This window comes from Aphelocoma coerulescens, chromosome 2, assembly GCF_041296385.1.
Source record: "Aphelocoma coerulescens isolate FSJ_1873_10779 chromosome 2, UR_Acoe_1.0, whole genome shotgun sequence".
NCBI classification, from domain to species: domain Eukaryota; kingdom Metazoa; phylum Chordata; class Aves; order Passeriformes; family Corvidae; genus Aphelocoma; species Aphelocoma coerulescens.
Window position 1 is genome coordinate 23,880,781 of NC_091015.1, and position 13,684 is coordinate 23,894,464.

The 13,684-nt window shown below is 42.0% G+C and overlaps 2 protein-coding genes across 6 annotated transcripts; one reads left to right on the forward strand and one right to left on the reverse strand.

The window, feature by feature from the left end:
- Window positions 1-146: 146 nt before the first annotated feature.
- RBM48 (RNA binding motif protein 48) lies at window positions 147-6,213 on the forward strand. 4 transcript variants are annotated; one of them, XM_069006819.1, is made up of 6 exons: window positions 242-288; window positions 1,425-1,670; window positions 2,105-2,295; window positions 2,405-2,550; window positions 4,440-4,975; window positions 5,968-6,213. In XM_069006819.1, exons 2-6 carry the CDS (start codon window positions 1,620-1,622, stop codon window positions 6,052-6,054), a joined length of 1,011 nt encoding a protein of 336 aa, XP_068862920.1. In that variant the 5' UTR covers window positions 242-288; window positions 1,425-1,619; the 3' UTR covers window positions 6,055-6,213. The 4 variants fall into 4 exon arrangements, with proteins under 4 accessions (XP_068862922.1, XP_068862920.1, XP_068862919.1 ...); XM_069006821.1 differs by lacking the exon at window positions 1,425-1,670 and having other exon boundaries at window positions 147-288; XM_069006818.1 differs by lacking the exon at window positions 242-288 and having other exon boundaries at window positions 384-1,670.
- Window positions 6,214-6,301: 88 nt separating this feature from the next.
- CLXN (calaxin) lies at window positions 6,302-13,645 on the reverse strand. Of its 2 annotated transcripts, XM_069006824.1 has the most exons (6): window positions 11,084-13,645; window positions 10,688-10,843; window positions 9,095-9,199; window positions 7,958-8,109; window positions 7,082-7,186; window positions 6,302-6,509 (listed from the first exon to the last, which is right to left on the reverse strand). In XM_069006824.1, exons 1-6 carry the CDS (start codon window positions 11,139-11,141, stop codon window positions 6,465-6,467), a joined length of 621 nt encoding a protein of 206 aa, XP_068862925.1. In that variant the 5' UTR covers window positions 11,142-13,645; the 3' UTR covers window positions 6,302-6,464. The 2 variants fall into 2 exon arrangements, with proteins under 2 accessions (XP_068862925.1, XP_068862926.1); XM_069006825.1 differs by lacking the exon at window positions 9,095-9,199.
- Between the last annotated feature and the right edge of the window lie 39 nt (window positions 13,646-13,684).

Genomic DNA, 13,684 nt, shown 5'->3' on the forward strand with positions numbered 1-13,684 from the left:
TAATCCTGCCTGCCACCCCCCGGACAGTGGTACAACCCACTGCCGGCCAATGCGGGCGCGGCATTTCCCCGCTGCCCGCCGCTGATTGGCTCTTTCGCTGAGGACGGCTGCTCCTTCTCCCTGCCTCACGGAGGGAACCAATAGGGGCTGTGCGGCGCGGGGGGCGATGGGAAGATGGCGGCCGGCAGCAGCGGCGGTCCGGGTGCTCCGTGCCGGCACCACGCGCAGCTCGGAGCCTGCGAGTCGCGCGCCAAGTACCGCGAGGGGTGGCGGCCGCGCGCCGTGAAGGTGGGGGGGTGGGAGGGGGCGGGGGGGGCCGGGCCTGCGCTGGAGTCCCGCGGCTCCCGGGGACGGGACGGAGGGAGGGAGGGAGGCCGTGGGCCTCGCCTGCTGCGCGGCAGGAGCTTGTCGTTACTGCAGCAGAACTGCGAGATTTGGGTATCTGTGTGTGCGCTCAATGTACAACGAGCTGTAGCGGCACCTTCTAGGGCTAGCGTGAGAAAGGATCATAGAATCGCTAAGGTTAGAAAAGACCTTTAAGGTCATGAAGTCCGACCCACATCTATCTCCACCTTCTTGTCAGGGAGTTGTAGAGAGCGTCTGTAGTAGCGTCTGTAGTATATAAGGTCTCCCTTGAGCCACCTTTTTTTCCAGGCTGGGCCCCCCCAGCCCGCTCAGCTGCTCCTCATCAGACCGGTGATCCAGACCCTTCACCAGCTCCGTTGTCCTTCTCTGGACGTGCTCCGGCACCTCAGTGTCTTGGGGAGAGGGGTCCTGAAGTGAGCCCCGGATAGGAGGTGTGGTCTCATCAGTGCCGGAACAGTGGTCACTCTTGCACGCTTACAGAAGGCACATCTCTTTCGCTATCACCACCCTCCTGTAAAATTTCAAACCCTCCATGCTTCATGAAGTCTCAAAGCTATTAAATTCTTTTACTCTTCCAAGTGTACACGGTGGGGCAGAGGACAGAGAGCCTTTTGTGCATCCACAGAGGGACAATGGCCACCACAGGCATCCAGCCATCATTGGGCACTGGAGGATACACGCATGAGAACAAGTATAGGTGTCCCAAGTGTGAAAAAAACCTCATTCAAATCTCTTCTTCCTCGACAAGAAAGAGGTAGAAGGACAAACCTGCCAAAAAAAAAAATCATATAGTGAAAGCATCAGGATCCTTCAGTCCCTTGTTCCAAAAAGAATGCAGGTGGGAGTATGCTGCTGCCACAAGAACAACTTATGTGACGTGTCGCTGGAGAGTGTTTTTTATAGTGGAAGTTTGAGACCTGATTTCCTGAGCAGTTCCCACTTTGTCCAGAATAGTCTTTTTTTTTTTGAGAAATATGTGTACCTTATGCAGTCTAAATGTTTGTGGTTTGGGTTGGGTTCTTTTTAACAAACTCAGAATGAATTTCCTCTGACTTCAGGGAAGAGCTGCCTAGGTGCCTGTTGTGCAACGTGAGCCATCGAAAAGCTTTGCTTAGAGTCTGTTATGTGACCATCACTACACAAAGCAGAAGAAAATGGTTGGTTTGGTTTTTAACCTGCTGGGAGAAGACCTTGTTTCTCTCAGCATCCAGATTTTACGTGTGTGTCTTTAAAACGTATGCTGTTGGATCACCATGGCAAGGAGACAGCTCTGCCACACACAGGATCTGCCCCAGGGAATTGTGGTAATTGTTTTTTAACTCCCTGTGTGGGAAAAAGCAGTTTGCTTCATCTGCACAACTTCTCTGCCTAACCAAGTGTTTTTTTCTGTATTTTGGCATTTCCTCCTATGAACTGGTTACTAGCATGTCTTGCATGCAAGTTGGCCAGTGACTTAAGAGATTTTACTCAGCAACTGGCAGTAGTACTCTGACCTTGTGCAGAAAAGTCAAATTTCATGTTTTACTGTTCTTGAGAAGCTTGAGTTGAGCTCTTGCTCAGTGATGAAGAGGTCCCAAATAACCATGTGCTTACTGCCCTGCAAATCAGAGTACATAGGGGTTTTCAGCATCCTGAGAGGATTTGGAGAACAACAGAAAACATGGAGAAATGCCTGCCTTTTGCAATAAAGCAAGAATGGGAACATTTTTGAATACTCTTTGTTTTTATTTTTTTTCAGGTTTACACTATCAACTTGGAATCTCGCTATTTACTGATACAAGGAGTTCCCGCATTAGGTGTTATGAAGGAATTAGTTGAACAATTTGCATTATATGGTGCCATTGAGGAGTATCATGCTCTAGATGAATATCCAGCAGAGCAATTTACTGAAGTGTATCTCATAAAATTCAAAAAACTGCAGTGTGCAAGGTATTGGACAGGGCAATATCTTTACAACTTCTGTACTTGAAATGTGTTAAGTTTCTAGAGAGTTGGAATAAAATCCTCAGTTTTCCCAATACAATTTAATTCCCTTCAGGGTGGCCAAGAAAAAAATGGATGAACGAAGTTTCTTTGGTAGTTTGCTGCATGTGTGCTATGCTCCAGAATTTGAAACAGTCCAAGAAACTAGAGAGAAGTTGCAGGATAGAAGAAAGTACATAGCAAAAGCAACAAATCAAAGAGGTTTGTGATTACATTTCCTATAAAATCTTAACGTTCTTCAGGGGTGGGTGGGGTTTTGGCTAAAGTGCCTGTTAAAGAAAATAGTTTTTACCTACCTCTTTTAAAGATGCTGTAGTGGGTTAGTGCTGGCCAGGTGCCAGGCACCCACCAAAGCCTCTCACTCACTACCCTCCACAAACTGGACAGAGGAGGGAAAATTTAATGAAGGGTTCATGGGTTGAGATAAGGACCAGGAGAGAGATCGCTCATCAAATACCATCGAGGGCAAAACAGGCTCTAATTAGATACAAAGTGAATTTATTGCTAACAAAATCAGAGCAGGATCATGAGAAGTAAAATAAGCCCTTATAAACACCTTTCCCCCAGCCCTGCCTTCTTCCAGCTCTGCCTCCTACCCCAGCAGCACAGGGAGACAGGGAATGAGGGTTATGCTCAGTTCACCCATGGCTTCTCCCCTGCTGCACTGTGGGGTCCCTCCCACGGGAGACAGTTCTCCATGAGCTGCTCCAACGTGACTTCATCTCACAACAGCTTCCTGTGAACTGCAGCTACGTGAGTCCATCCCATGGGGAACAATCCTCCCCAAACTGCTGCAGCATGGGTCACTTCCATGGGGTGCAGTCCTCCAAGGACAGGCTGCTCCAGCCTGGGAACAGGGCCCCTCTCTCCATGGGTCTCCAGTGGGGTCACAGCCTCCTCTCAAGCATCTGTCTGCTCTAGCGTGGGGCTCCTCCACGGGCTGGTGGGTGGGTCCCTGCATCCCCATGGCCGTGCAGGGGCACAGCTGCTTCACCATGATCATCAGCATGGGCTGCAGGGGAACCTCAACTCTGGCGCCTGCAGCACCTCCCCCCCCTCCTTCTTCCCTGACCTTGGCGCCTGCAGGGCTGTCTCTGTCATGTTCTTGCTCTGCTCTTCTCTGGCTGCAGTTACAACTGTGCAACCAGTTTTTGTTTATCTTCTTAAATCTGTTCTCACAGAGGCATTACCACCATTTCTAATTGGCCCAGCCTTGGTCAGCAGCACATCCATCTTTTGAGCCACCATGGATTTGCTCTGCCAGATGCTGAGGAAGCTTCTAGCAGCTTCTCACAGAAGCCACCCCTGTAGCCCCCATGCTACAAAAAACCAGGCCATCCAAACCCAATACAGATGCATTTTAAGTATGTTTACAGGGAGACATCTCTCAGTATTTAGAGAACTATATCCTTTTCAAAGTAATTTTCTGGCTTTGATTAAGACTAAAATAATGAAATGCTTAAGCTTTAATAATGAAGTATTTCCTTCATTTCTTGTTTTCTTTCAATCTGTTACCAGAAATTTAAAGCCCTGACAGGAAATTTGGGATCACATTTTCACCCTTGTTCCAGCCTCCTCAGGCATGCCAAAGGGACAGTTTTGGAAGGAAGATGACTATATCAGAACCTTAAAAAAATTTTCTCCAGCCCACATATTTGCACTGGGGGAATGTTAATAATGGACTGTGTTTACAAAGGCTCCTGTACCGCAGAGTTCCCAGGCAACACTGAAGGCTGGGCAAGCTGAGGAATAAGCAAATTGCTGAGCACAAGCTTCTCCTTTCTTGTGCTTACATACTTGGGTATCATTACTCATTGCATAGGGATATTTAAAGCAAGTAAAGCCACTGATTTTTAACATCTAAACATCTCGGTTTTTTCAATGCTACAAACCAGCAAAGGCACTAGACTGGAAAACTGGTTTGAAAGTTGAATTTGTTAAATTTCAAGCTTAAAAAAAATCACAGAAAGGTAGCTGGGAATCAACTATCACTGATACTGTTTCTGCATTTATATTAAAAGTTTTGTTCTTGGGTGTTAGAACTAATAATGACATGAAATAGTGAAGGTGCTTTTTTTGTTGTTTTAAAGATTGCTTTGTGTTGAAGAAAGTAGAGGGCCCTAAGAAGACAGCCTCAAAGAACTCTGAGCATGACTGTTCATGGAGTACATCAGAATCACATGTAGCCAGTAACTGGGATCCATCCTGCTTTACAAGTTCTCCTGGGGTATCCCACAACCCGGCGTATCCATCTGGGAACCAGAATCAGAGCCTGTTAGCATCCCCGCACTGTGATAACCATTGTGCTGAAATTCCTGCGTACTTTGGTCAAAACGCATCTTTAACTCCAAATGTACATCCAGGAGGACATACTCCACCAGCTTCCTTAATGCAGCAAAGAATGGTTCCAGCTTACAATGGAATTGACAGGTTTATGCCTCGTACAACTCACTTGCAAGAACGTAAGAGGAAGAGAGAAGAAGGTAACAAGTTTTCCCTCATTGGAACAAGTGAGGACAATACTGAAGTTGTTATTGGTCCACAGCTACCAGAAATACCTAAAGTGGATATGGATGATGAGTCTTTGAATACTTCAGCTACATTAATTCGAAATAAACTGAAAGAGGTATGGTTTCTTGAAATTCTGATAGTTCAAACATAGGTGCTTGTTATCCATAAAAATAGTGACTCTCAGCTTTATTCAGCATTTACTCATTATTATCAGTTTATCTGCCACTTAAAGCTCTTACTATTTGACTCTTTCACAATCTCAAATGTAGCAGGGAATTCTACTCCAGACCACTTACACTATACTTGAGAAAGTATAAATGTCAGAGCATGGTCTTAAATGATTTTTAGTAAACCACTTGTTTTTTCCCCACATGTGGAGGCATGGTAACTTTGCAGGTAGTCCTGCTGACTGTGGTGTGCTACTTGTATCTGGTTTCTGAAAGGAGAATAATGGAAGTCAGAGTTCAATGTCATTATGCTTCAACATCTTATGCCATTAGAAGCTGTACAGAATCATTAATTCCATGCTGAGAAGCACGTGTTAAGCTATATAGCCTTTTATGGAGGATATTAAATCAATTAGCAGGTCAAACATTCCTGATAGAACATTTCATTTAAATTAAAATATGAAAAAACTCCCTTGACTGTGACTAGTTAGATTGATTTGAAAGTGCTTATTTTATAAATAAGCACCACTTATATTAAATACATTTCTAAAATATATGTCAAAATGCGCATTTCTGCTTTCCTTATGTTTCCTGAAATACCTGAGTTTAAAAAACACATTAAGCCTTGCTTGAAAACACCTCTGGTAGGAAGAAGGGAAATGACATATGTAATGCTCTATCACTGAGCATACCTGAAATCAATTTATGTAGTTAAATACAAAAAAAGGTAGTGCTAAGTCTTCTAAGTTTCACCTCTCTTGTGTTTAATCCTGCCTTTGGTGTTACTTGTTTCCTCTAGTCAGCAGGAAAATTCAATACAAGTGTGATGATAGTAATAAATCCCTCCCAATACTCAAATCTTGGAGATGTGGCCTTACTCTAAAATGAGCATAAAAAAAGTAATGGTTACAGGTTACTAAATTTTTCCCCTCCAATTTAGGTAGCACATTCTGTTTCAACATCATCTGTGGAAAAGCCAGAGAGCAGCTCACCCAAACCACCTGTAAAGCAGAGAAGAAGAATATAGATACTGCTGGCAGCATCTTCCAACAGTCCTTTTGTAAAGAATATAGTTTAAAATACTTATTTTTTATGTAAAAAATAAAACTTCCTTTATACTGTATTTCCCAGTGATTCCCTGTTAAAAATTGTATCAATTTGTTACTTGGAATGAAGAAACCAATATACTGTATTATTGTTGCACTGTTATCCTGTGTACCTCATATTGTTAAATATTTCATAACTCACAGAAGGACTCTAGGACTCTATTTAGGTAGAGTTACAGAAGTAAATTCTATTTATTCAATAGCTTTTACAGCAAAGGAATACTGAAACACAGGAGCAACTTGAAGCTATTACTGTTTTTACTAGATCACGAAGAATGGTGAAGACCTTTTAACAGTATTCAACTTGGGAGTTACAGCTTGGAGTTACTATTTAGGAGTTTGCCCGGAAAATTTTCTGCTCAAATGACATACTGCTCTGTTAAAAAAAAAAAAAAAAAAGAGGAAAAAAGTTAATTTTCAATTAACTAAAGGATTTCTATTTAGTCAGAAAAGGTACTGAACTGAAAGGTACTGAACTGAAATCTGAGTGCAATTAAGACAATCTCTTTCTTTTTAGCTTAGAAAAGGTAAATCCGTCGCATTAATGGTGTCATCACTGGCAGATCAGTCAGAACATTCTAAGTTACAGTTGAAGGGGAAATTAAAATTTTAACTGCTCAGCAGTAGGAATGTATGACCAAGGAATGATCTGGCATGGAGGGCAAGAAGGCCCAGCTGCAGAATGAGATAAAGTGGATGGAATGCTAGAGACTGGGATGACAATGTAAAGGACTGAAATTTCCCTTGGTGATGAGATTAGTATCTGCAGCATTGTGTTGCAATAAACCTGGAATGGGAGTGCTCAGGGGCCACCTTTGGGCAGCAGAACTGGCACTGAGGATGAACCCAACACTGGCCTAAGATGCCCCATGCTGACATTCACAGGATTGGTGCAAGTGTCTAAGGAATTGGCTTGTGCAGTTTTTTTTGAACTCCAGGTTAACGTACCTTTATGTCTGGCAAACACGGTCCAAAGGCTTCTAAGAGAAGGTTTTCATCTCTGACTGCTTTTTCAAAGTCTGTAAAAGAAAGCTTGCCATCGTGATCATGGTCCTACAAAAGGAAGGGAACACTTCAGCAAAGGGTATTACTTGTAGTTTTGTTTAACAGGTCATTAAAGAACATGGATTCTGTTTTTAATTTGATTTGCAAATTGGGGGTCATTGGTTTCTGCTCAGAAAAGATTTGTATGACTTGCCTCTACCTAAGGCAAAAGGGTGGGGTTGAAAAATTGAAAAGATAGGCTTAAATAAAAGTTGGGATGCAAGATCTGGTTTTAAGTGAAAATTTTTGACCACCACAAAAGAGACGGAGAGTCAATATCTTGATTTGATTAAGATATTGACAGACAGTCCCTGGCTGATCTGATATTCTAGATTAAGCACTGTAAAACAAGCTTCACAATAACCTTGAGTTTACTATTCTTATCCAATACATAAACTGGATAAAGACATTTCATGATCAATTGATAAAACACAAAGCTATTTAAAGATGAAGCTACTGCAGATGCCTGTACTGATGGAATAAATGCATCTTACACTTTTGAATTTTCCACTTCTGACGGGGTTTTTGCTTTGACTGGGCATGCACATATACACATGCTAGTTTATACATAAAGTTTATAGCACATTCATGTACTAAATTAATAGTTTCATATGAGAATACTGGACTGGGACTCATTGGATTGGGATTATATTTCTGGCTTTCCTCAGGAGACTTGCAGAATCCCACTGTAAAACAGACACCATATTTTGTCACAGAAACGTTTTAAGTATCGGTTAATGACTGTTTGAAAGACACTCAAGTATCACAGTAAGTACTTGCCATTTTCTTCAGTGCTATCTCTACCAAGTCCTTAATTCCCTCATCAGGCTCTTCATCTGCTGATTGTATGAGAAGGCTGTTTTTCAGCATTTGAAACATTTCCTCTCTCGAAATGTATCCATCACCATTCAGGTCATAAACTTGAAAACAGTCTTTTGAAATACAAATAAATTTCAAGTTGATTACAAACTATAATCACATACCATCAAAGCTGTTACCTATAGACAGAAATGTGAATTGTGTGTTGTACAGCATTATCAATTGAGCCAGATTTATCATACATGTGCTGAAACACTCCTGGCAAATACTTTTGACAAGACAACACGGTGCATCACTACCCACCAGTATCTTCTATAGTGCTTACAGCAGGAATGCATATTGTACTGTTTGTAGTTGTACTGACACACTGAATTACATCCTGGGCACACAACCTAATGCTGCAACATCCCTGACCACTTCCAGATGAACTGATACAGTATATTAGGGATGGCTAATGCTGCAACCTGGGAACTATGAAAAAAACATGCTGTCATTCTCCTTTTTCTATTATGATTTTTTTACCCCACATGCCCTCTTTTTTTCCCTGCTGCTTAAAATTCTAGACTTCTTGCTATTTTTTCTCCTCCATCTTTCTCTATTATTATTGTGGAGGTTCTCATTACCATCTTACAGTTTTTCCATCTATGCTTTCAAGCTGAAGAACTGCTGGAGTTAATGGAACTGCTGCTGTGTCCCCACTAGGCCAGTAAATGAATGTTGGCACTAGTCTTGATTGGCCTGAGACTGCTAATTAGCCAAAACCACGCTAGAAATACATCTGCTTCTTTCTAATTTTGTGTGTGAATACAAAAACATGTATTTTGGCAAAACTGTATGCTGTAGAATAAACTTCAGTTCAAATGCAAGACTTTGGAAGCAACAAAACAAGGTGGTGGCTGTGGTTAACAGCAGTTTACACAGAAAAAACTGTCGCAGAGAAGCCATTTCAGAACTCAGTTGCATTAAACTATACAGAAGACAACTTTTCAATTACCAAGTACTTTATAAGAGTAACTACTAAATTCTAACAAAAGCAATGTGTTATTTGTCGTGAATTCAATCATTACTACTAAATATCAGCACACAGATCAATCTTACATTTTATCTTCTCATCCAGTGTCCCCCGAAGTAACACCCCTAAGCCTTCCACCCATTCCACCACAGTGATGCAGCCATCGTTGTCTCTATCAAAAATGCTGAACACTAGGAAGTGTATTAGATACATTTATTTAATAGGGAAACACAAAAAAAGGATGTTTTCTTTAATCAAATCAAATAAAATTATAAATTATCTTTTTTCTTATGATGTTTGTCTGCTTTCACCAAGGTATGATTACCCTTCTTGACTCTAAGATGTAACAATAAAAGGGATTCTGCCTCAGTTTACTGATCTTCCACTCCAGAATCCTGCCTGCTAAGACATTTTGTTTGATCCGTTGCCTTCCTGACTTAAACAACTACAGGAAGTATGCTTCCATCCAGATGTAAAGCAAACAAACCAATATCCCTTAAAATAAGGGATAATTCTGCATACAGATTAATTAATTTAAATTACTAGCTTTTGTCTCAGAAAATCTTGGAGAAAGCAATCCTAGAAACAATATATATTAAATATACAAAGAAAAATAACCTCCTGTCTGTCATATAACAAAATATTTTTCTTTTCCCTTCCCTAAGCAACTTTCAATCTCACAGCTTCACTATTCATACAGCCTGTAATAGAGTATTTCAAATTCAAGATGGAACTCAAACCATTGACTAGCACCTATAATAATTTGTATTTTAGAATATTAATTAATGAGTTGGCTGAAGGAACACCTCTTCATGCAGAGCCAAACATTTTTGACTTAGAAGACAATAGGTTTGCTTTTGCAAACTGAAATCAACCCCTTTGCATGTAAACATTAAAATAATTTTTAAGAATGTATAAGGTAATGTAAGGTATCTTCCAAGATACACTTGACTTGCTGCATAAAATTGCAACAAGTTTTTCTTTTATGGCATGTAAATAGCTCTCCCGCTAGAGAGATGGAGAAAGCTGAGCCAAGGGGTGGCTCTTGGCAGCCCAAGACTTAAATAGCAGACTCATGCCTGCTCTGCATACTCCTCTGGACACCTCTACATCAGAGATCATTCCTTCAACTTTCCCAGTGACCGCAAACATGTCCCTCGTTACCAATCTGTGAAATCACTGTATTTTCAACGGGTTATTTGGCTCGTTACTCTCACCTCCTTGTACTATCTGCCCAGCCCTTTCAATGCTGCTCACAGAGCCTCTATTCCCAAAGTCATCCGCTGTAATAGAATGCCTTACTGGGACTTCCAGGCCTGAGCTAGAGCTGTCCCCCAGCAGCGACCGCAGCTCCCGGTGGAACCGCCGGAGAAAAGAGGAAAGTGCCATAACGCTGCCCTCTTCTGTCACGACACTACAGCGACTGCGATAGAAACAGCCACAGGGCAGCACAACTGCCTCCGGCTGGTCTGCCTCGAAATAGAGCGTGAGCTCTCCTGAACTAAGGAAAAACTATTCCGCATAAAGAAAGATGTCATTTTCTCAACAGCTCCTGAGCGCAACTCCTCCTTTGCTGCCCTGGCCGGGATGAGACGGCGCTGTTTGGTATGGACACACTCATCAGGTCGGCAGCGTAATCCCAACCCCTTCCATGGCGTTCAGAGCTGTGGCCGCCTCACCTCGGTCCAACACCACGTCATCCGTCATGCCAAAGGCGCTGTGCAGGATGTCTCGGAACACGACGCGGTTAAAGCCGACCCCAGCAAAGTCGCTTCTGGCCTTGGCCACCAGCGTGTCGAAGAGATTGACCAGACATTCCACTTCGCTTTTGTTAACTGCCCGGCCCAAACACAAGGAAACACAGGTTATAAGTCACACTGGTGAAACACGAGGCAAGCACAGGCACACACCAGGGCCGTGACAGCGATGCCCCCCGCCCCACCCGCTGTTCCCACGGCGGCGCCGGGAAAGTGCCTCCCGTCGGAGGCGAACAGGGCCACAGGCGATGAGAATGGCCACAACGGGGAGCGGCCGGGCGGCGGCGGCGCGGCCCCTGCGGTCCGGGGGAGACTCACAGTGCTTGGAGGATCGGGTCAGCGAGTCCACCAGCAGCTTCACCCCCTTCCTGCTCATGGCGGCCGGGAGCCGCTCCCGCCGCCGCTGCCCTGGCAACGCGGGGGGGCGGCCGCGGCCGCGCGGTGCCGCTGGGCCGCACGGGCAGGTCGTATGTAATTAACACACAGGCAGGCAAAACAAAGATCAAGTCTTAACACGCATTTTAAAAAACTGCACTTGTAAAAACTAAAATAACTGCATTTCACTAAAAATACTTCGGGGGGGGGGGGAGAGCTTAAAGTTAAATACAACATACAAGAGTGCTTGTTCATCGGCTGTCAGAAGGCAAAAATATATTAAATCACTCTTACTCCGACACTGCTCGTTTTCTATTTTGTCCCTCTGCTGAAACTTGGAATGTGGGTGTAGGTACCACCCAAGACCCGACATCAGCGTGGGCACATCGGGAAAGCTGAGACCAGCCCCCACCTTTTCTTCAGGAAAAAGGCGATGTAAGAGGAGACTCAACGTACTTGTTAAGCTATTGCAAACTGAACCACTTCCCTCTCAGTACTAAAGCAGCTTTGTAGTGAACTGACAAAGCCCATAAGCCCTTAAGCAGTTGCACCCCTTCCCAAGCATGACAGCAGCACTTGAAGGCTACAGCTGAGCAGAACAGATAGTTACAGTCACACAATTAACATTATATACTGGCTTAAGTATTTGGAAGACTGGGTCTCATTTCCATTTTTATTTCTTTCTGTGGCAGGTGGTTGTGTAAAAGTCAAATAAAGTATCACACAGGACAGAGCATTTATGCTATGGTTCATTACAAGTTCTTTTACCAAAACTGCAACACCACAACTTAAAAGGAAAACAACCGCAACAAAACTAAACACAAACCCTAAATCAAACCCCTCTGTTCACTGTATCTTGCCTTTATTTCAACCTCACCGACAAGAGTGTTTAGAATTGGTAACATCAAGCCCAAGAGTATAAAATAGTCAATGAAAATATTACTATTGTTTAGATGCACATTGCTGCAACTGAATGGCTGTATTTTCCCAAGAACTTGAAGACAATTTCTCTGTACAATGGCAGTATGAAATCATCTTTCTCCCACAGATTTTAGTTATGGTTTTCAGACTAATAATCAATGTCTTAAAAGTCTTGAAATTCTTGGCAACTTAACACTAGAAACATCTGTATGCAATAGAGGTAAGTTCTAAGTTAGCACCTGTGCAATGGAAAAAAGGGGTGGATCAAAAATGCAATCTATATTTGACTATCTGGGATGGATGGGCATTTGTTAAAGACTAACAGAAGGCCCAGCAATCAGTATTTCAATGGAAGATAGAGTGAGAATTTAATGTAAACTAAAATCAAATGGTTGCTCGTGTTTTCTTGTGTGCACATTTAATTTAAAAAAGCTTTTTTTCAGTTATCTAAAGCAACTAAACTAAAGTAAAACAGCTTTATGACTTAGATCAACATTCTGTAGCCCTCAAGTACAAAAATATAAATACAAACTGTTTAAACAGTATCTTTAATGAGATTCTGGCAGTAGTTTTTTTATCTAACAAGACAAGTCACATAACAGATCTGCCACTGAACTTGCTTAGAGTAAAATCAGCTTCAATATGAAGCTGTTGAAGTATCAAAATCCTGCTTTTTACATGCTAAATAACTTCAGCAAGTGTGCACTTAAACACAGCAATGAACTTAACTATAACTAAATACATACATGAAACTCTGCATGTAAAATGTAATTCAAAGAACTGGTTACAACAAATGATTACCTGCATTTTGTTAATTTAAAAATGGTACAAATCATGCAAAACAATTCTAAAGATAATGCAAAGAAAGCTACCAGTGTTTGCAAGAAGTTTTCAATTAAACCAAAATTACATTAAATGAAATATGCATGTTTACTAGCAAAGGTCTATCGCCATTTCAAAGAAGCAGAGGTAAAATCTTCAGGTTTTGACTGTCAGTTATACTGCAAAATGTCATTGCTCTTGCTTAATGCAGAAGCACATGCTTGGAAGCTCAAAACTGCTTATTCAGAAAAGGCTGCTGACAATAGCTCTAGCTTCCCAGGAATGCAGAGATGCACGGATTAAAAACAGCAGAGATTTGCAAGAATCAAAGGGAAAGGCACCCAGTTCAGGTAGCCAAAATGGTAGCATTCCCTTTCTCATATGCATGGAGATGGTAATGGGGCAGATGATACACATTTCTACAAAGGCAGCCTTTTAAATGTTATTGTTAATTTTCCATTAGCAGACACCAGCTTGTAGTAGTTTATGCATAATATTAACCTGCAGGATGAACTTGGGATTTAATTTGTCCTGATTTACAAATAAAGACTATTACTAATGCTTTAAAAGACTATTTTAACTATCTAAAAAGTTTATCTCTCTTATTTTCCAATATTTTACACCTCAGCTGGCCTACCATCTCATATTGTCTCAAACATCTAACACTGCTTACTGGAATTTTATAAAAGTTGTACCTCATGTATTAAGCAGCAGGCAATAACAATGGTCTTTCCCAGCACAGCTGTGTATCTGGATGGCTACTGAAAGATTAGGAATATTTCTAAAACACAGGAAAACTCA

Excerpts from the sequence above, each read along its gene's own strand:
- RBM48 (XM_069006821.1), top strand. The coding sequence starts at position 175 with ATGGCGGCCGGCAGCAGCGGCGGTCCGGGTGCTCCGTGCCGGCACCAC. Across the intron at positions 289-2,104 it reads GGCGGCCGCGCGCCGTGAAG|GTTTACACTATCAACTTGGA; the intron begins GTGGGGGGGTGG and ends ATTTTTTTTCAG. Across the intron at positions 2,551-4,439 it reads AAAAGCAACAAATCAAAGAG|ATTGCTTTGTGTTGAAGAAA; the intron begins GTTTGTGATTAC and ends GTTGTTTTAAAG.
- CLXN (XM_069006824.1), bottom strand. The coding sequence starts at position 11,141 with ATGAGCAGGAAGGGGGTGAAGCTGCTGGTGGACTCGCTGACCCGATCC. Across the intron at positions 10,844-11,083 it reads GACCCGATCCTCCAAGCACT|TTAACAAAAGCGAAGTGGAA; the intron begins GTGAGTCTCCCC and ends TGGGCCGGGCAG. Across the intron at positions 8,110-9,094 it reads ACTGGATGAGAAGATAAAAT|ACTGTTTTCAAGTTTATGAC; the intron begins GTAAGATTGATC and ends GTATTTCAAAAG.